Source organism: Micrasema longulum, unplaced genomic scaffold (genome assembly GCF_059751315.1).
Source record: "Micrasema longulum isolate JH-2025_06_02 unplaced genomic scaffold, ASM5975131v1 h1tg000995l, whole genome shotgun sequence".
NCBI classification, from domain to species: domain Eukaryota; kingdom Metazoa; phylum Arthropoda; class Insecta; order Trichoptera; family Brachycentridae; genus Micrasema; species Micrasema longulum.
In genome coordinates this window covers 368,312-390,274 of record NW_028278183.1, presented here as the reverse complement: position 1 = coordinate 390,274, position 21,963 = coordinate 368,312, and the positions used below count along the sequence as shown (strand labels likewise).

General features: G+C 31.7%; 1 protein-coding gene across 2 annotated transcripts in view; it reads left to right on the top strand.

The window, feature by feature from the left end:
- The window catches only part of HisT (Histamine transporter), a 145,719-nt gene that overhangs the window by 63,273 nt on the left and 60,483 nt on the right, over positions 1 to 21,963 (top strand). For both annotated transcript variants that reach the window (XM_088232561.1, XM_088232560.1), the window contains one exon: positions 12,397 to 12,621. In XM_088232561.1, the coding sequence (XP_088088687.1) occupies positions 12,397 to 12,621 (225 nt within the window). The remainder of the gene's footprint in view (positions 1 to 12,396; positions 12,622 to 21,963) is intronic.

The window sequence follows — 21,963 nt, the reverse complement described above, 5'->3', positions numbered from 1 at the left end:
AAGTTTTAAGCGGTATATCTTATTACACATGACGTCAACAAAGAGACATTTCCTACTATATTTTTAATAACCCCGTGTTATTGCTTATAACTGACATTTTATCTTAATAAGTCGATTTGACAGAGAAAATAGAGTACAGATATACAGAAAAAAAAAAAAAACATACATCGTATAATTATAACATTTATTTTCTTCTTCCGGTGCCTTGTCTGGTCCCTCCGACGACGACGTTCTGCCCGTCTTTTATATTCGGCCTCCAGGACGACTACTTATTGATGTACTGGCCCGTAGTGGTTCCTGAGAAAAGATGACCAGCGGTGCTATTCTGAACTTCTCTCGCGGCCGTAGAAAACACGCGTATTTTGTATGATAATAATAATACGATATTCTAAATTCTGCCCTATCAATATATAAGAGCATCTAGCCGTAAAAAAGATTTCACCATAAAAAGTAAATTTTGTTTTTATTTTTTTTTAATCTGTTTTACTATCTTCCTAAGTGTACGTATCGAGATATTAAAAGAGCCGGTTTTGTAATGGTTTGTGGTAGATAAATCCAGACGAACGTTAAGTACACCGTCTTGGTAATTGTCAAAAATCGTGTTCAAGTTAGCATTTTTTGCTTGAATTGGGATTTATTGGACTTTATAATCGCTTTGAGGTTGCAACTATTTATCACAGAAGCCTATTTAAAATATAAATGAGAACTTTTAAAATGTCAATTAAGTAAGGAATGCGGACTGAATTCTCGGGCTCATTCCTTGGTTAGATTCGATATTATGAGTCGGTAGAACATACCGAGATAGATAGAGATAGTACAGAAGTTAAGTATACTGTCCCGGTATGAACCGATAAAGATTGCCTTTATAATCGCGGCCCAGAGTGGTTTCCCGTTGCTTTCTCTTATGGATTTTTTTGTCGGGGTTATCTTCCCTTGGTAGGTTGGTTCTGGTTTAGATGCGCCAGAAACTCACCTTTCATCCTCTCGTTATCTGCTGTGATCACGCCGTTATGAGTGCTATCCCATTGCCTTGTTCACTGGTTCGTGATGTGAACGCTAACGAATTGGACTTGTCAGTAGTGTTACCGGTGGAATACGACCAAGCATTCGCAGCGTTTTATAGAATCTCTCTCCGACCATACTGACAGTTAGAACCCCAAATATTAAACGTTTATAATTGATATAAATTATTTTACACTTCAATTATTATTATTTTTAGCTAAAAATCATAGAGAATGAGCAATTGATTTATTTATTTAAATGTACAATACAGCACAAGTAAACAATACATAGTACCTATGAGTAGATATTTACAAGAACAACTAAAAAAACGTTCCATTTAAGGTACAATATGCAGTGCATAAAAACTATAATGATCAAAGACAGCTCAATCATTAATACACCTTACAATAAATAATGTTAGAGAGGAATAGTCTAAAACCGGTCATTTCAGCATGAAGAAGATCCACATGAGTTCAAGTCCTCGACTAATTCATATTTTTTTTCATGCAAGTAAGTGCTTGAATGAGTATTTATTGCAAAAAACTGAAAAAAATGCACCAATAATATTAGGAGTTTGACCGAATCTTCTACATACAAGATTATCAACATTGCGGTATAATATATTATATAAATTAGAAAATAATAGAAAAATAGTTTGTACTTCTGAATTTTCTCGACTGGCTTCGGTTTGAATCAAATTAAATTTACAACTCTTATGACAAAAATAACGACAGCTTGCCCATCACATACCGCACACCGCACCTGAGGACATAAGTTTCCTTGGCGGTGCCCACATACACGGAAAATTTGCTCGTTGTCACACAAGAAAAGCTGCCCGAATGAGCTCTCTGTAATCTGGAAGCCTTTGCATTTTTGTGTTGAAAGAAAGTAATCCAGAAGTACATAATATATACTTTATTGGATTGAGAAAAGAGGGAAGTGAATTTTCACTGACTGGGATAACTGGGATGACAAAAATAACAGCAAGGAAAAGTAAAAGACAGGATGAAAATAGGAAGCATAATCCAATTAGGCTGGTTGTTTAATATTTTGATAATTTTTATAAACTTTACCACTCTAGACACCTTACGCATTCATTTGTGATGGCCGCAATACAAGGTAGCTTAGTGAAGTTTTCTGTATCCAAAATATTATGTTTTTATGACGCGATTCCCAAAGTGGGTGCTATCGTCCCCAGGGCCTAAATTATGAACCCTATTTTTATCTTTATATGTAGATACGGTATACTTAACTTCTGTACTATCTGTATCTTCCTCGGTATGTTCAACCTACTTGCCATATCGACATCATATAATCAAAACAAACTAATGAATGAAATAAAAATTAGTCCGCGTTCCTTACTTCATTAAGATTTAAAATAGTTCTCATTTATATTTTAAATAGGCTTCTGTGATATAAAGTGCCCACTTTAAATCGATTTTAAACTCCAACAAATCCCAATTCAAGCAAAAAATACTCGCTTGAACATGATTTTAAAATACTTCTGACACTTGCCAAGACGATATGCTTAACGATCGTCTTTATAACGATTTATCTACCGAGCGACTACAAATCCGGCTCTTTTAAAGGCGTTTACGTCTCGATACGTGCACTCCGGAAAATAGTAAAACAGACGGAAAAAATATAATAACATTTTTTTTTATAATGGCAACTTTCTTACGCCTAGATACTCTTATATATGTTAATAGGGCAGAATCTAGCGAAATTATTTTTTTCATGTAACCACTCGTTTCGGAAACATATAGTTATGTTAGAATTTAACTCGACTTCAAAATTTACTTATTTCTCTCTTACATTTTGAATAGGTTTTTAAGAAAAAAACGGCCAACCTCAAAACGATTAAAAGTTTAAGTAAATCGTAATCAAAGGAAAAATTGCTCGGTGGAACAAAATTTTTGTCAGTTTTAATAAGTTGATAAACGTATCGAGGAGTTCTAGACCCGTCGGTATAAACCGATGTACTTACATAAAAACTTGATAGTGGGAGGGATCGGTAGTGTTTCTTAGTAGTCGTTCGGGAGACTTTTATCTTCAACTATGACGCAATACTGAAGGTTTGTCATTTCAGTGCGTGGATATGTGTACCGTGACGTACGTTTCCCCTTGTTTCATATCGATGTACCCATTCAAAACTTGAAAGTGGGGGGTCAGTAGTGTATCGGCGTAATCGCTAGAGAGAATTTATCTTTTACTATACCGTCAAGGTAAAGGTATAAAGTCTTTATCCTCCCATCGTTTTCGAGGTCCAGGCATCGGTAGTGATAAAAAGACAATATAAGCTTCAGAAGTAATAATGCAACACAAAAAAGCAAAATATCCATCGTCTCAGTATGTATTTTACGTACGAATTATGTTATATGTTTTTTTATTTTATTTGGGAAACCAACAGTTTACATTTTTTACATTTTACATTTTTTTTTTTTTTTTTGCACCACAACAGGCCAGGAGGCCTAATTACAGTGGTGAATTACATCACAGAGCACCCAGGCTTGAGAAAAATCACATTTTTTAATTTTTGTGTTCTCACCGGGAATCGAACCCGGAACCTTCCGTGCGTGAGTCTAGCGTCTTGACCACTACACCACGGAGGCCGCCGAGTTCTACATACATACTTATAGTAAACAAACAGATATAGTGTATAAACTCGGAACCAATAACAGATTTCTACAAAGTTAGTAAAGAAAAAATATTACATAACATATAAATACATAAAAGTTTTTACATATAAAAATGTTATTTTAATGTAATAGTTTATATTTTTCAATGATCAAAAAAAATATTTTAAAGAACAGTAAGTTATTGTAAATTGGGCGGGATTAGGACAAGGATGCTTGAAGAGAGGATAAAGAAGGGAAGGGAGATGTACATATTTATTATTATAATGTCTACTAAGTTTCATGCATTTTTAGTGTAAATGTTAAATCTGACGGAGTGATGTTTGTGTAGTCAACGTCTTTAAATTTTGTATTGTACACTGAAAAAGTCCTACGAAAATAAACATCTTTTACTTATTGGTACATGAAATAGGTAATACCGACTACAAATCCTAGTTGGCACATGTATTGTTACTAAACTAAGTAGTTCTGCACAGTCAACTATTCCTGTCATAATTTTGTGAAGCGGTAGTTGGTCCGCACACACTCTGCGGTATTGTAGAGAAGTGATTCCATGGTAGGTGGAGGCAGCGAGAGTTAATACATAAGAAATACCGGTTTTGTATTTTAGGTACTTTATAAATTGGTTTTGAATATTTTTTATTCTTGTTATATATATGGCATACCGGGGATTCCATATCTGAGATGCGTATTCCAAATGGCTTCTAACAAACGTATGATATAATGAAATTAGGACCTTTGGATTATCAAAGTGTTTACTCATTCGAATTATGAAACCTAACATGCTCAATGCTTAGGAGGTAATTTTATTGATATGCGATTCAAAAGTAGTTTTGAGTCTAAAACTTCGTGCTATCTCATCAGAATATTATTGTTTAGTTTGTTATCAAAATTAAGATTTTTTCTTTTACTTTCTTCTTGTGAATGTAACACACTATTCAAAAACAGTTTATTTTCAATACAATAGTCAGTTAGACCATTAAGATCTGATATAAAGTTATTTCTTTGTGATTACTATAAAGGCGTGTTTACCTGTCAAGTAACAAAAAGTAGTTAACTCATATTATTTATGTGCTGATAAAAATAGTCACAAGTTTATAAATTGGAAGCGTGCCAAAATTACAAAAACTAAATTAAAATTTAATACTTAGTGCAGGTATTAATTAACTTTCAATCAATATTCGTGTTTTTTTTTTAGAATAACGATCTAACTTCATTATACATAAATTAAAAAATGTTCTTTCTTGGTTTTCTAATTTACCAACCTTGATCTGTATATGTATTTGAATCTGTTTTTAATAAATAAATAGTTGACATATTACAACAGAGATGAAGAACATTTTATAGAAGGTAATATAGAAGTTTAGGCATCTGCAGGGCTTATGACCTGTCATTGGCTGGTTTAAATGCCTAGACTTCTATATTACCTTCTCTATTTTTTTTTTCATCTCTGTAGTAATATGTTAATATAAACAGCTCCCCAGGGAATTGAATTCAGTCTGTATCTACACAAATTTGGGCAAACTCAAAATATTGTTGAAATAAACAGTTGCTTTTGATTTTTAAATCACCTTTAAAACAGTAACACTGACTTTGATTCGGTAGACTTTAATTAATAAATAGGAACCTCTTCCCTCAATGCTTTTTATTTTACCCTAAAAATTTTAACTCTTAAAGGGTTTTACAATTCGGAAAAAAGTGGAGGTTTCGAGATTTATTACGCTGATATAAAATATAAAAAGTTCGTAAAATCGTGAGAAGTTATGAATACTTTTGTATTTAAAAACCCTTTTTTTATATCCGTTCATGTTTTTACAATATTAAAGCCGGATTAGTAAATATGAACCGAATACTCCAACATTTCTTACATTAGCAAAATTTTCATACTAATTTTGTTCAATTATGTTAGCAAATAATACATTATTGATTCTTACTTTTTATTTTTGGTAAGAAGTTAATAATAAACTGCTCTTTGAAGGATAAACCACGGAGTCACACTGAACGAAATGTTCAAGAAACGAGATTTTTTGGTTGTGCGATTTCCAAAACGACCTTTGAACCAAATGGGATCATTTCAATCTTTGAAGACCTTTAAATGTAAAATCATGATTATTTTGATAATAAAAGTACATGTAATAAAGCACATTTGGAACCACTGATATTTTTTGTATTAAAACAATGTGGGTTTCAGATTTTTATTTCAACTTTAAAAAGCATTTTTATGAAGAAATTTTATTAGTGTAACATAAAATAGCTTATTGCGATAATTTGAGCATTTTGAACTTCAAAATGGCAAAAAGTGGACTCCCGTGTTTTATCCTCTAAGGTACAGACTTTTAATGTTAATATTTATTTTATACCTTTTTTTTCTTTTTTTTTAAATTTATTTTTCAAAAATATTTACAAAATAGTCTTAAATTAAAGTCCTGCTGAGTTGGATACATACAACTCGTCAGCAAGTTCTTATAAATTACATCTATTATTTACACTAAACCTACATTAACAATAATTTTACTTGAAAATAACAATAATTTTACTTGACGAAGAAACTGTTTTGTTTTGAAACCGGTCGGCAAATAAAATATTATATTACAAAATTTTGAGTTTGTCCTATGTCTTTAGGCAAAAGTCTGGATTTCATCTCATATTATATATTAAGTGATTTTAAACAAAGCTATTATTCATTTATTTTATAACATGGAAAATCACAAAGTAAGTGCTACAAATATTAATTTTAATGAAAAAAAAATAGTACTCTGATAAAATTTTCTTGAATATTAATCATATTACGTACCTTTAAATTTACACCTTAATGAAGAATTTCCACAAATCATATTCAATGTAATAAACATTACGCGTTTTGATATATTTAAATTTTCCTTTAGATTTGAATCGGCTATCTTTGAATGGAAAAAACACACCTACCAATTTTTTTTTATCATCAGGTCCCATACTAACTTTGAATCACTTGCGTTACTATATCACAATTTTTTTTAAGAAAAGAAGATAATAATAAAAGAAAGAGAGAAATAATATAACACGAATTTGTAGGGGATTTTTTTAAAGAGAGGATTCGAAGTTAAATTTTATTTATTATTTTGTATAAGTCCTGATAATCCTTACAACCAGTCAGCATATTAAGTGTAAATATTAAATGAACGTAGTACGTATGTACATATATTTTAGTTTAATCGATCATCAATCGAAAATCAATATTTAAAAAATTTTTGTTAATTCTAATGACTCCTGAGGGGGTGAAATCCAGTCTTTTGTTGTCTACGAACATTTGGACAAACTCAAATTTTGTAATGAAACCAACTGGTCCAAGAAGAAGTTTTAAAATTGGAAAATTGTTTTCAGGCGTTGCCTAGTATGCTAAATAATTCAATCAGATGAATCTCTTCACAAAAATAAAGGTTTAGCTCTTTAACTTCACTAAAATCAACAGAGGGAAGAATTGAAGAAATATGGATTTTCAAACATGGGCAAAATGGTGAATGTTACACAGTGTGTAAAGTGGCTACTTTTTATTTTTTTTGCACCACAACAGGCCAGAAGGCACAATTACAGTGGTGAACTACATCACAAAACTCCCAGGCTTGAGAAAAATTACTTTTTTTTTTTTTGTTCTCACCGGGAATCGAACCCGGAACCTTCCGTGTGTGAGTCAAGCGTCTTGACCATTACACCACAGAGGCCGCCACATGACAGGTCATAGGCCCTGTAAATGCCTAGATTTCCATATTCCTTATTTAAGGTATTCTCCATCCCTGTTGTAATTTGTAAATTAAAAAAAACAATGCAGTATTTCTTGTTGGGATTGAAAATATGACTTATATATGAAAGGGTAAAAAAAATCAGGGTGATAGTTAAAACGTAGTTTTAGCGCCTACAACTTCAAAAATAAGTCCACTTAATTCTAAATTGTATCTGACTAGGAGCTAAGATGACGGCCAATAGTATTGTTAGATTTAAACATTGTATGAAGGCATGAAAGGCCAAATATATACAATACCGTAAAAACCTAGACTTTAAAATGGACTGTTAGGCAAAATACAGTGAAAGGAAGAGGTTTAATGGTGTAGAAATAGGCCATTAAGGATATCGCGCAGAAAGTTGTACGTAATTACCTGATTGTGAAGGAAATTTTGTATCTTCTAAGTAAATTAATGTCAACCGAAGAAATTTAGTGGTGGAAAATTTTCATTTTGTGTTATAATTTTCTATGTGTATTTATCTTCTGATCAAAAATTAAAATATAATATTTCTTGGAAAAACAAACGAGATAATCAAAGAGCTAAATAATTATTCAATTGGAACCTGTAATTAAATTCATTTTATAATAATTACCATACCTTGTAACTAGGTTATTAATTTTTTATGAGTGACTTGTTTTTGTCTGTCGGCCTCGTGGTGTAATGGTCAGCGCGTTAGCCTGCCATGCAAGAGGTCTCGGGTTCATTCCTGACATGGTTGAAATGAAATATTTATTTAAAAGGGTGTTTTCACACTAGAATATTTCATAGTCTCGGGACTGGTACCTGAAGCGTAAAGACTGATAATCTTACTTTCATGTAATAAAAATGATCAAGATACGCTGCTATTGGTGTACCAATGCAGTGACCTATGCACCATTAGGTGTGGAAAGGGAATGATGATGATAATTACTTGTTTTTGACAGTAAAAAAAACGTCAAAAATAATTTTCCTAATAATCGGGAGACCAAAAGGTAATCGCGCGTTTTCGCACAAATTCCCATTCAATCCGTTTTTCCGTTTTTTGCGTTGTTATGTGACTGCACAGTTGACCATGGGGATTTGAGTCTCTGCAATAATTCCTCGACAATCTGTCTTAACTGGAGACTTTATCATCACCACATTTCGAGGGCCCTCCAGATTCATGTGCATCTTTTAGATTTCTATTTCCCGATGCCAAACTTTGAAAACAAAATTGACATCCACCTACGAAACGTTAGCACTTCATCATAAATTTCTTAAATAGCGTTAGGGACCTTGCTGGTAATTAACTCATTTAAGTCCCAAAGGGAATGCATTTAAGTTCATTAGTAAAACTTAGTAATAAGACATATTTTTTCCATGAAGCGTTTTTATTTCTTCAAAATTTGAGGTCACTCTTAGAAATAACAACCATGTCTAAAATTGTGAGCATGTGTCCACAAACGCGATTTTCACAGTTGTTTTGTTTTTCAATTTTTTCCAAAATGATATATTGATTTCGGTATAAATAATTTGCTACCAGGAAAATTATAGAAGTCACGTTGTAATTGACTGCAGTCTACTAATAATCCTGAACAAGAAAACCAAGTGGAGATAAGCCTGCCTTGTTGTGTGGTGGTTGGTGCGTTTGCCTACCATTCTTGAGGTTCTTGGACGTGAAATATTGACTTTTAAGTTTGTTTATACTCTATCCGCTTCCTGGGCCGCGATTATAAAAGCTGTCTTCATCGATACATACCGATGAGGTATACTAAACGAATGTATTATCTCTATCTACCTCGCCCTCGGTATATTTACTTACTTGTCATCTTGACGCCATATGATCGAATCAAATCTATTAATGACCCCGAAAATTTAATCCGCGTTCCTTACTTAAATAAAATTTCAAATTGTTCTCAATCAAATTTTAAATGGGCTTCTAAGATAAAAAATGCCCACTTCAAAACGATTATTAACGCAAATAAATCCTAATTCAAGCAAGTGCTCATTTGAACATAATTTTTATATTATATTTGACAATTACCCAGACGGAATGCTTAACTTAAGTCTTTATTTATCTACCGAGGTACTACAAAGCCCGGTTTTTTGACATCTCGATACGTACACTCTGGAAGATAGTAAAACAGTTGGAAAAAATACAATAAATAAGTTTTTTATGGTGGCAACGTTTTTATGGCTAAATGCTCTTATATGTTAATAGGGCAGCATCTAGCCAGACTAGCAACTGCATCTAACCTTTGGTATTCAAAACTGACAGTTGTGTCAGAATTTAATTTGACCTCAAAATCAACTTATTTTTCTTTCATATTATAAATAGGCTTTTAAGAAAAAAAACTGGCAACCTCAGAACGATTTAAACATTTAATGAAATGTAATTAAAGCGAAAACAGCTCGGTGGAACAGAATTTTTGTTACTTTGAATGAGTAGCCGTCGCGTCGGTACATACCGATGCGCTTAACTCAAAACTTGACGTGGGGGTCGGTAGTGTATCTTCGTAATCTCTCGGGAGAATTTATCTTCAACTATACTGTCATGATAAAGGTATGACGCCCTTAACTTCCCATTATAATCGCGGCCCTAGACTGGCACCTGAAGAGTAGGACTGATAACTTCACTTTTAAATAACAAATGATCGAAATACGATGCATTCGATTTACTAATACTTTTCCATTGCATTGATGGAGGCAGAAAGGGGAATGATAATGATTATAAATATTTATCAATACAATGACTAGGTGTTTCAATATTTTTCTAACTTTACAATACACAATGTTCGTGCTTCACAAAAATGACCTTAACATGATTCTGCTCCGCGGTAGATTTTTTTTCAAATACAGTGTTTTTTATATTGATTAATGCAGTTACGTAAAATGATACATATTTTTTTTCTATCACAATCTACTTTTATATGTTAATTTAATATTATAACTGTAACTTTCCAAAAAAGAGACTAACTCTTGTTCTTGGAGAGTAACTGACACCTTGACATTTATTTAGTAATGTGAAGTTATACAATTTCAAATATACTTGAAAAACGGAAAATAATAATATAGCGATACTTACTTAGATATAATGCTGTTTTTACTCGGGTTCAAAAAAATCTTTAAATTTACTTTAAATTTATTTAGTGATATTTTTTTTTTAAAAAGAAATATTTGCGTTCTTATGATTTACCAAAATATTTAATTTTGAGGGCCATTTTCAACGAGTTGTAAATAACTCACTATTAGAAAATGGAATCATGTTGGGGTAGAGTGGAATTCGAACGACGGACCTTTGGTCCGTGAGCCCGAGACACTAGCCACGGGACCACAACCCAATTTATCTATTAGTTTTAATAGTTTTTAGTTCATTGCGGAGATTATTAAATCTTTTTTGACCATGGCTTATGTGGGATTTAGGAATTTCGATATTATTTTGGTATCTGAGTGACTTCTCCTCTCAAATTCCTTCATTTTTTCTTCTTCGTCAATTTGTATAATATAATTCATTTTAAAAATAAAAGTCTCTACTGCACTACCTTTAAATAATTTATATAGATTTTCCGTATTGAATATTGAGGGTTTCTTCAAAATTTCTTTGATAATTAACCTTTGTACTATTTTAAGATTTTTAAAATTTTATGACTATATCGATTTAATCAGTTTTTCATGTATTACTTTAAAATTATTGCTGTTAACTAGATAGCATATTTTGTTTATTCCTTCGGTAGGAAATCATTTCTCCTGGGAGATAGTTTGCGGGTATTTTAAGTTTTACCTTAGTTATGTTAAGCAAACAATATCCATTGTGTAATTTCCTTTTTGTTTATGGTGTGCTCTAATATTATTTATGTTTTTTTCATTATCTTTGCCCCACAAAAGACGAAGTTCCGGAAGAACAATACACCGGTACTGTTTTTGTTTTAGCTATCCCAATTTCCAACGCAACCAATATACACAAAAGCGAAATTTTCGCCCTTAGGTAATAGAAATCGCGATGTGACTACGAGATCAACAATTTAAATATCTTCAGTAAAATCGTATTGGAAAATGCGAAAATTCTTCGAATAGCAACTTTGAAAGGTTTTCGTGCAAAGCTGATTTTAAATTTATGGACCCGATCCTTTTATCTTTAAAGTGTAAATAATTTCGTTAAATTTAATGTTTACAGAACAATGTTTATATTTATCACTTCAACTGAATATTAGAGCTTTGCTTAGGATTGATAAAAATAAATGGACATATTTTTAAAAATTTATTTACTAAATACGGTAGCAAAAAAAAGAAATACTCTTCCCTTAACCTATCAATATAATATTTATTTTATTTTATTTTATAAATTTATTGCAAAAAATTAGTAAACATACTTAATAACAGTTAATCTATATAAAACTAATTAATGTAAAATGAAAACAGAGTATTCTCTGTTTATGATAGTCTCCATCTAACATGGCTCAGCCGGTTCTAGGATGGAGATTTTTTATCTTCAAAGCGTAAGTAGTCCTATACTAATAAAACAATAAAATAAAAAAGAAAAACTAAAACTTCTTAATTATAAATGCCTAGCTCATCAACATTATATGTTATTCTTCTTATGTCGGCTTTATAAAGAAAAGTTCGTTTTAAGTTTGACAACTGGCAAATACTAAAAATTATACTCTGGGCGAATTTGAAATATACATTTCGCTAAAATTAAACTAGTTTGATTGAATATACAGATAATTATATTAAAAATTATTTTATTATATGTAACAGATTATTATGTAACATGCGTTTCATGAAATTTGTCAATTTGTTATCAATTTGAGGCCCAGTTTTCCTTAAAAATGTGTGTTAAATCATTTTTTATATATTTATTACACACAAAATATTAACGACTTTCCATAAATGTTTAATCGTGTCTCAAAAGATTATCTTAAAAAAGGTATAAAGTGTCCACTTAAACCAGCCAATGACAGGGTCAAAAGCCCAATGAATGCCTAAATTTCCGTACTTCATAAGTAAAGTTGTAATATTATTGATTTTGCTTCGCTTTTCAGGGCTTGCGAACATGCGCTCTACTGGGTGCGACAGGCACTTGCATCGGATCCTGGCTGAAGGTACTCTCCGTTCCGAGGGACATGTTCTGGTTGAGCTTCGTTGGCCAAACTGTGGTCGGAATATCTCAAGTCTTCGTGATCAATCTTCCTGCTCCTCTGGCTGCGGTCTGGTTCGGTCCGAACCAAGTCTCGTCCGCATGCAGCATCGGCGTTTTCGGTAACCAGGTAAGAGAACGTTAATGTTTGTGGGTTTGTCGCACTATCGTGTAAAATAACTTCAATATATGCGGGTTCAACACGCTAATAGTATAATTTTAATGTGAGCGGGTTTATCACATTTTCTTTTATTATTTTAGGGAGTTTATCACACTTCCAGTTACAGAAATTTGACGAATGTGTTTTTAACATATTTTCCACGAGTGAGGCTTTTTATAGTGTTATGTGAAACATTATATTTATTTATTTAACACTTGATATACACATATATTTTAAATGCATATTGCCTTAAAGCAATTTCTAGCTAACTACCCAAACCGATCAGTTTGAGAAAATGAGAAGTACATGGACATATTCTTGGTATTACGAGTATTACAGAATCGTTTAATTTTATACAAAATTTGAAACCAAAATAAACATTACGCAAGAAACTGACTGACATTTGAATGAAAAATTGTAAATGTTTTTGTAGATACGTGCACAAAAAACAATTATATTTGCAGACAATAATCCGTAAAACTTGGGCCCTATCATCATTTCTTTTCTATAATATCTGTATATTGTATTTAACTCCTGATTCGATAGATTCCGGTGATTCCAGCACAACCTCACAAATAATGTATCTCATATAATAGGTGCTTATTCTTAGAATTTTTATATCATTTGACTTGGTAGTTTGTTAATTACTTAACATGTTAATTTTAAAAGAAAACGTAAAAACATCAAATATTTACCAATATTAAGGATAGGTCAAACGAGCGAAGCGTTATAGTAGAGCAAAATGTTTGTACAAATCTTTCGGTTTCTATAGTCAGTGGGCAATGCCTGTTCTAAGGAATCGATATAGCGTGGTAAAAAATAAAAATAAAAACGTTTTTATCAAAGTTTCAAAACCTTTATTTAAAATCTTTATTCATGGTTTATAAATATATATATATTCATTTTCAAAATACTTAATGCTTTAAGTGATGTTCCATCTCTGTTGCGATTAATTTTTTTTCATGTTCCCAACCATTTCACTAGAAGTCAAAATCTGCCATTTATAAAATCTTCTAAAAGCAACTTTTGTTTTTATGCCCCAATGTCCAGATTAGTCAATTCATCACGCGACTTGGAATTCTTTGGGAAAGATCTTCCGGCTTTTCGTAGATCTCTTTGCGACTAAACAGTGTGGCGTGAAGTTGGATTAGCATGGTTTAGCTCGAAGTCTTATGTCTTTCGTTTTTATAAATATATTGTATACCATTATTGTTTTGCTCTTGTTTATCTTAGCTACATAGTTTTATGTTCTTTTTCTTCAATTAATTGCATTTATGTTTCTTCATGTAACTGTTGTAATTGGCTTAGGCCGTAAATATGATAAATAAATAATAAAAAAAAAAAAATATAAAAAAAGTACGTGAAAGTTTAGTGAAAACAATTTTTTGTACAAATTACTTTAGACAGGCGCTGTAGCCTAATTGGTTCGGCGGCCAACGGTAAAATTGACGTCGCGTGATTTTTCATAACATTCTTTGATTTCCGTTTTCTGACTCCTTACTTCTCATGTCAATCTACCATTCGCCATTTTTTTAAAAACATGAAAAACTGTAGTATTTCCAGATACAAGGCACTAAATTATACGGCTTTGGTCCTGTAAAAATATAAGATCTTAGAAACACCGCTACACGTACTCTGGACATCATTCAATGTTGAATTAAAGGTACGTGGCGTGGCGCACACACCACACCACACCAGAGCAATGTAATTATGTCCATAAAATATCTATAAAAGTCCATAGAAGCGTTATGCGCCAGATAGCTCCCCAACACACCACTCCACAACGCGACACTATAATGTAATCCTTCCTTTGCCCATTTCTTATATTAGTGCTGGAAAACCTCCCAGGCTGGTATTCTGAATCTTCTCTACCTCCTAGAGAGTGATTAATTTAATAATTGGTAGTTTGTGCATGCGACTACACCTTGATGCCTATATGGCCACACTGATGATTAATAAATACGAACACGTGAAACCAAACATGATGATTTTCGTGTAGAACATTGCGACCTTAAGCATTACACAAAACACTTAATTAGGTTGAATTGAACAATCCGTATTAGTTTTTTTCCATTTTTTAAATATTTTTATAAACCATTTGACGTTTAATCACCTGTGTGGCCATTTTATTGAGCGATGTTGTGGTCGCATTAAAAACATATAAATCACCAAATTTACAACTCTCAAGGAGGTAGAGAAGATTCTGAATACTACCCCTGGGCCCCGATTACAACAGGAGGTTAACATTTACCTTCAATTTTATCTACAAAATAAAATTAAGTTTTCTGTACGAAAAGCCGAATTTGCATAGAATTTGTTCTTTTAAACACGTTCAATTATAGGTTACCGATGAAGATACTTTAAATGTTCATGCAAATATTCAAATTTTTGTACACAAATATCCGGTTTTCTTTATAGACAATCGAATATAACTCTGTTAACTTCCCATTGTAATCGGGGCCCTGGAGACGGTGCTGTAACGTCATGTTACATTTAACAAAAGATTACACGTTTATTTTGTATACTATTTAATAAAATCTGTTTTCCATCATTTATAAAAAAAATAATTCTACAACTTAGGCATGTTATAATAAAATACGATTTAAAAAATTAGAGACATGTATTATAATATATAGTCTTGTATTCTATGTTGACTCATATGACATCGTAGCCGGGCTTAAAGGACCATAAAAAACTGTAAATAACAAATTTTGAACTTTGAAAGATTGCATTAAATATCTTCCTACCTATTGTCTTGTCGGTACCTGATTGTACATGGACATTGCATTGGTATGTAAAAGATAATTCAGGTTGTGTTTCTATGACTAGTGTTGCGTACTCACAGATTAGAGGTCCAAAGTTCGAACTCCACTCTACCCCAAATTGATTCTCATTTTCTAATAGTGAATTATTTCTTTAACTCTTACTCGTTAAAAAAAGCGCCCTGAAATTGGAATATTTTGGTAAATCACAGGAACACAAATATTTATTTTTTTAATGAAAAAAATTTTGTCTAAAATATGTACTAGTGCTGTGATAGAACATGGTAATAACGTGATATTATAACAAAGACCAAAAAACTCTGAAAATCTTATCACAGGTTTTAGCTATCGAAGTGGTCTTACAATGTAAAGTCTAGTGTAGCTGACCGATAGTGGTATTTAATACTAAAAGTAAAATAAAAACCAATTAGTAAACAAAATGACGGTTATCAATCATTGAATCAACAAATTACACTACTTTGTATTACAATATGTTTTTACGATAAATGCTTCTTGTTTAATAAATATTGTTTTATCATGATGCGATGTGTCAAACGATAATTGTAAAGTTAAGTTGCTGCATTGTTTGATTATGATCTGTGGAGTCAATTTTATACTCTACTACTACTCCCTAACCTTTTTAAAAAATTCAACCCACAAGAGACCTACCTTCAGATAAATTAGTCACTGTGAGTATAAGTAACGGTGCAACTGAAATAACAATTATTTTATTTTACGAGTATATTAAACTTTGAGATTAGTTAATTACGGTTATTTCGAATTGTGTAGCTCATGTTACTAACTGATACGCGATGAAGATTACTTGCAAGAGCTTTATTTTTTGCCGAGTTTACAATTATAAGAATAATAATTCGTGAACAGTTTTATATATTGAATGGCACGTTTTCTCTGGGGGCTATCGGCGTGGTAAAGAGGGCAATCTGTCTTGTTTTATTTATTTTATATAGTTTTGACCGCGCCCTCTGTTGGCCGGTCTTGCATTTCGTGCGATGTTCAGGCACAAGTGTATTACACCCGCATACTGCAATATCACCACATGTAATACTCGTTTCTGAGACACGAAGCGTACAGATATTTATAATTGTCGGGTTACATTTATTATTTTTTAATAATGTTTAGTATGATTTTATATAATACATCTACTACCATCACGCAATATCTCCTTAGCGATATGCAGAGGAAATGTAACGCCACGTGCGTGTATCCTGTCATACATTCCGAGCTTCTTCCACATTACACATGCACATGCATTGTATCATACATGTCTTTCGATGGTGTGTCTGTTTTTGACGTGATCAGACAAAAAAATTGGTTTAAATGATCATTATCCATTTTTGTCATATATATCCTTTTTATCTTTCTTTCATAACCCATTCATTCCAAATCATATTAGTATATGCCTGATGGCTACTATAGATAAAAAAAATATACTTAGAAGTTTTATTCACATATATAAATAAAATATGATTACCTTTTGACCGGCAGATTACGCATCTTAGCTTGGTAATTAAGTATAAAGTTTATATTTGAAGCACTAACTTTGTGGTTATTCATTATAATAAAATAAATAAAACAACTTTGTTTTTAACCATTTTCAAAAAGTAATCAATTCACCTTGACGAAGAAGCTTGTTTGCTTTGAAACCGGTCGGTGGAAAATAAAAATTAGTGGTTAAAAACAAAGTTGTTTTATTTATTTTATTTTATGGTAATTAAATATTTAATTGTAAATTGTTTAAATTTATTTATTTATTTAAATAAAACAACAGCAATTTTAACAAAAAAATAAAATTGATTATAAATAAACCACAGTTAAAGATAAATTATTAAATTTATCTGTATGATTAAAGATACTGAATTAAACAGGAAAGTTATTATAGAAAAAAAAAGCTTTTCAAAAGATACACAAAAATTTATTGAAATATAAAGTTTTTTGTTTTTCTTAAATTCTAGGTTAAATGATGTCATCAGTAGTCGTTTGAAAAATGAAAATGTCAAAATCGCATGATCATCTTACTTTTAATCAGACTTCATTCAATCCATTCGGAATTTTCGAGACATACTCCTTAGTCGTGCCTAATCTACTGATACAATGTGTGGGTGTAGATTTGTCTGGTCGGGTCATAAAGATCTTATTCAAATGTTATCGCATTCTTAATATTATTTAAAATATAAAGCAAAGCTTACATTGTATTAATTCGTCATAAAATACAACCGAGATAAAAAATACAATTTATTAGCACTTTGAGATTATTTTTTATTAATTATAACTTTGATAAGTAAGCATACTTTTTGTCACGTACGTTACGTGCATTTTCAGTAAATAATGCACATCTTAAATTGAATAACCTTCGATGCATTTTTTAGTACTTATATTTAGTTATAAATAATATATTTAAATACTTTGTATCCATATACAGTTTGCATACATATGCATAAAAGCGGGCATATTGCCTTAAGCAACTTTTTTCGACCTACCTAAATCATTCAATTTGAGAAAATCAGTGGTACATGAACATATTGTAGGTAACAATGTTTGAGTTTGTCCAAATGCTTGCAGACTGGCTGGATTTCCTCCCTAGGGAGTTATTCATTTATAAATTTATTTCAACAGAGAGGGAAAACATTTTTGAGAAGGGAATATGGAAGTCTAGGCATTTACAGAGCTTATGACCTGTCATTGGCTGGTTTAAGTGGCCACTTTACACACTATGTAACATTCACCATTCTGCCCATGTTTGCGCATCTACATTTTCTCAACTTGTTTTGAGTGTTATTGACGTGATAGCTATTCTCAGGTAAAAGTTCCGTGGAAGGAAATACATTGGAAATAATTCCGCCTTGTAACGTAGTAGTTGACGAGTTCACATAATATGTTCCATGTCTCGGGTTCGATTCCTGCAGGGTGGACGTGAAATATTGGTTTAATTTATTATTTATTGGTTTGAAGGCCCTCCAAGCATAGGACTGATCTCCTTACCTTCCATGTATTTGAAACTATTCAAATACGCTGCTAAAGGAGTACCGATGCAGTGCCCTATGCACCACTAGGGAAATGATGACACGTGTGTAACTAGATATGAATAAGTATTTTCACTTTTTTTTTAAGCTATAAAATCCCTTTGATAATAAAAATCTTATGACCAAGGATGCTTTATATTAATTTTGAAAATACTAAATAAATAGATACATACATTTACTAAACGGTTCCTGGCTCTTGATGATTATGAAAAGGTATTTTATTGAATCTTCAAAGTCAAACCAAAATTGTTTACCAGAAAATGTGAAGATTTAATTAATTTATTAAACAGTTACCTACGTTAGTCGAATTGCTTAAAGTTACATAACACCAATCACGTTACAAACAAATTTTCATAAAAATATTCCAATTTCGATATTGAAAATTCGAGTTTTGACTCTACGAGATAAACATCGATAAATCTGCTTCCTTTTCGTCGTAACTCTACTGTTTTCAACAAAATAATCGATATTTATACGACAATGTTTAAGGTACGTTGAAATGTTCGCAGACTGGCTTTATTTCCTCCCTAAATATTTATTTTGATTTAAATTTGAGGCAAAAGAAAGGGAAAACATTTTTACAGTGGAAAAGTCTCGGCATTTACAGGGCTTACAACCTGCCATTGGCTGGCTTAAGTGACCACTTTACACACTGTGTAACATTCCCCATTCTACATATGCTTTAAGATCCACATTTCCTCAATTCTTTTATTTGTTGACTTTTGTGCAGTAAAAGAGCTGAAACCATTATCATGTGGGTAAGATTCATCCGGCTACCAATTCTCCTACTAGGCAACGTCTGAAAATAATTTTGCTATTTTTATAATTCTTCTTTAATCTGTTAGTTATTTTAACAGTGTTTTGAGTAAGTCAAAATGTTTGCAGATTGGCTGGATTTCTTCCCTAGGTAGTTTTTTTTTTATATGGGAGTTGCATTTTTTTTTACAAGACAGTAAAAAATACGTAAAAAACAAGGTAAAAAATAATGAAATATAAACCTTGTTTATTATAAACATACAAGATTTATATTTCAAAAGGGAGATTTTTCTGCTATTATATTACTTTATTTTAGCTCAACTGTTAAGATCAGGAAGGATATTCTAATGTATGCCAATGGGCTCCCTAGGGAGTTATTTAGATCTAAATTTGTTGCTACAGAGAGAGAAAATATTTTTGAGAAGAAGAGAAATAACTCCCTGGGGAGTAAATCCAGGTCATATGCCCTGTAAATGCCTTGACTTCCAAATACCTTTCACACGTTACCTAACGTTTTGCTTGAATTACACAACGATTTATAAATCAAATCACGTCGTGTCAACGCAACGTGATTTTTAAAAATCGTGTTAAATTTTCACGTTTTTACTTATAATTAATTACCCTTCTTTGATGATAGGGCCCATCAATTACCGACGTTGAAGTGTCCTCAACACTGGAGGTATTGAAAATTCAATAATAATACGGCCAACCGCCGTCACAGTTTCCAAGAGGGTCGCCCTTAACCATGGGATACTCTGCCTGTAAACTCACCCTCAATTTCGAGAAACAATTTGTTATTTCAACTAGTAAATTATATCTTGCAAACGAAACTTACTCTGAACCATTGACAAGTAAACTTTTATCTGGAAAAAGAAACAAAAAAAAACAACAAAAAAAGCTATCACGCCGCTTCCTCGTAGGGTGAGGCAGATAGGATAGAAATCCACACCACTCTATCTTTACTTACAGACTTCGTTTTATCTACATTCATACATTTTCAATTTCAATTGTTCCGATGTTTTACATGCCGATTATCATGTAATTTGGGCATGCCGTATCTTTCATCGTCATATTCGTTCTCTACAAGACCTTTTTCTTAATTTTGCTATGATGCTTGTCTAATACCCGTATGCAGAGACAAAACTTAAGGTTAGGAAAGTACATTCTAATTTCAAATGCAGAGAATAACCCGAAGGTGAAGACAATAGAATGTACTTTCCTCACTTTAACGTTTGTCTCTGCATACGGGTATAAGCCTAGCATTCTGAATCTTGACATTTATGCACCAACCTAGGTTAAATCTAAGGTAAATCTACTACACATTCATCTGAGAGATTGCATTCTGATAGCATTTAGATTGCTTCCAACCTTATTTAAAAATCCCTTAAATCATTTCTACATATTAGGGGAGGTCCCAGAATTTTTTATTTTGTCAGCTGATTGCGATCTGCTTATTTTGCTTCCTGCGACATAACTTTGCCATGGTTGATTTTAACATACCATTTACTGTGTTTCCGGCACTTTTGGTCTATTGAGTATATTTTTCAATGTTTCTAAATTCACATCAAATATTTCTACCTGTTTCGAGACATACAAGTCCACAGTGATTTTAAACTTAATGCCTGATAGATAATTTATACGACCATAAAAGAATACAAGTCTTAATTTTAAAACATTCATCATGAATTCGTTTATTTAATATTCTTCATACCCAAACAAGTATTCAAAAATAGTTTTTGCTACTCTATTTGAATTATTTTTACACAATGTTTTAGTCTGGTTTGATTAACACGAATTTAGAATGACATATTTTATGATACACTAAAACTGGTTTTATAAGGGTCACTTTGAATAATCCTAAAGATGAGTCAAGCAAATATATTTATATACGACCTGTAAACGTTATTGTAGAAAAAAATAATTAATTAATACATGTTTGTCATCATCGTTGGCATTAATATTTTTGGTGGATAGGGCATTGCATTGAAATTCCAAATGCAGCACATTATAGAAACATCAAGCCAAGATGATCAGTCTTACGAAACCTGCGCCAGACCAGAGAATAAGGAAAAATAATCATATGAAGGTATATCGAGCTTGCTGGAAATCTAAATTGAGACACTTGGGGTGCTTAAATTTTATGGTCATTAGTAAACAGTTAAAATCAGAGAGGGATATTTTAGATGAATGGTTAATAGAAATATTTGTTTTGAAAAATCACTTGAAATTCATGGATTAAGTTTTTTTTTAAAGAAACTTAGGTGAAATTTCCTATTTTAATAACTGGTTTTAAATATATTATATCTGAGCAAAGTGTGCAAAAATGTATATAATATGAAAAGATGTATAAATAAAAATATTTTTTGTTAACTTTTATAGGACACATATTTCGATTTACATCTTGCAAACCTAAACAATATGTTCTTTTTTAAGATAATATAAACACGTTGCATTGAAAAAAGCTGATTGGAATGCTGGTCTACCAGTGTACGATTACGATTTAGATGACGATGCTCTTGTAACAAAGAATTTATTATTATAAAATATTAGAAAATAAATACTTCAACTCTGGAGGTATATTTATGTACCATCTTATTTTTGGTGTTCAAAAAAGGTGTAAAACGGATTAAAGCATAAAAATAAATACATAGAATAAAAGTTTGAAAAAATAGTTCATCAAATAAAAAATAAAAACTCGTGTTAATATTTTACAACCTTAAATGTACAAACAATTAAGACAGAAAAACGACTCT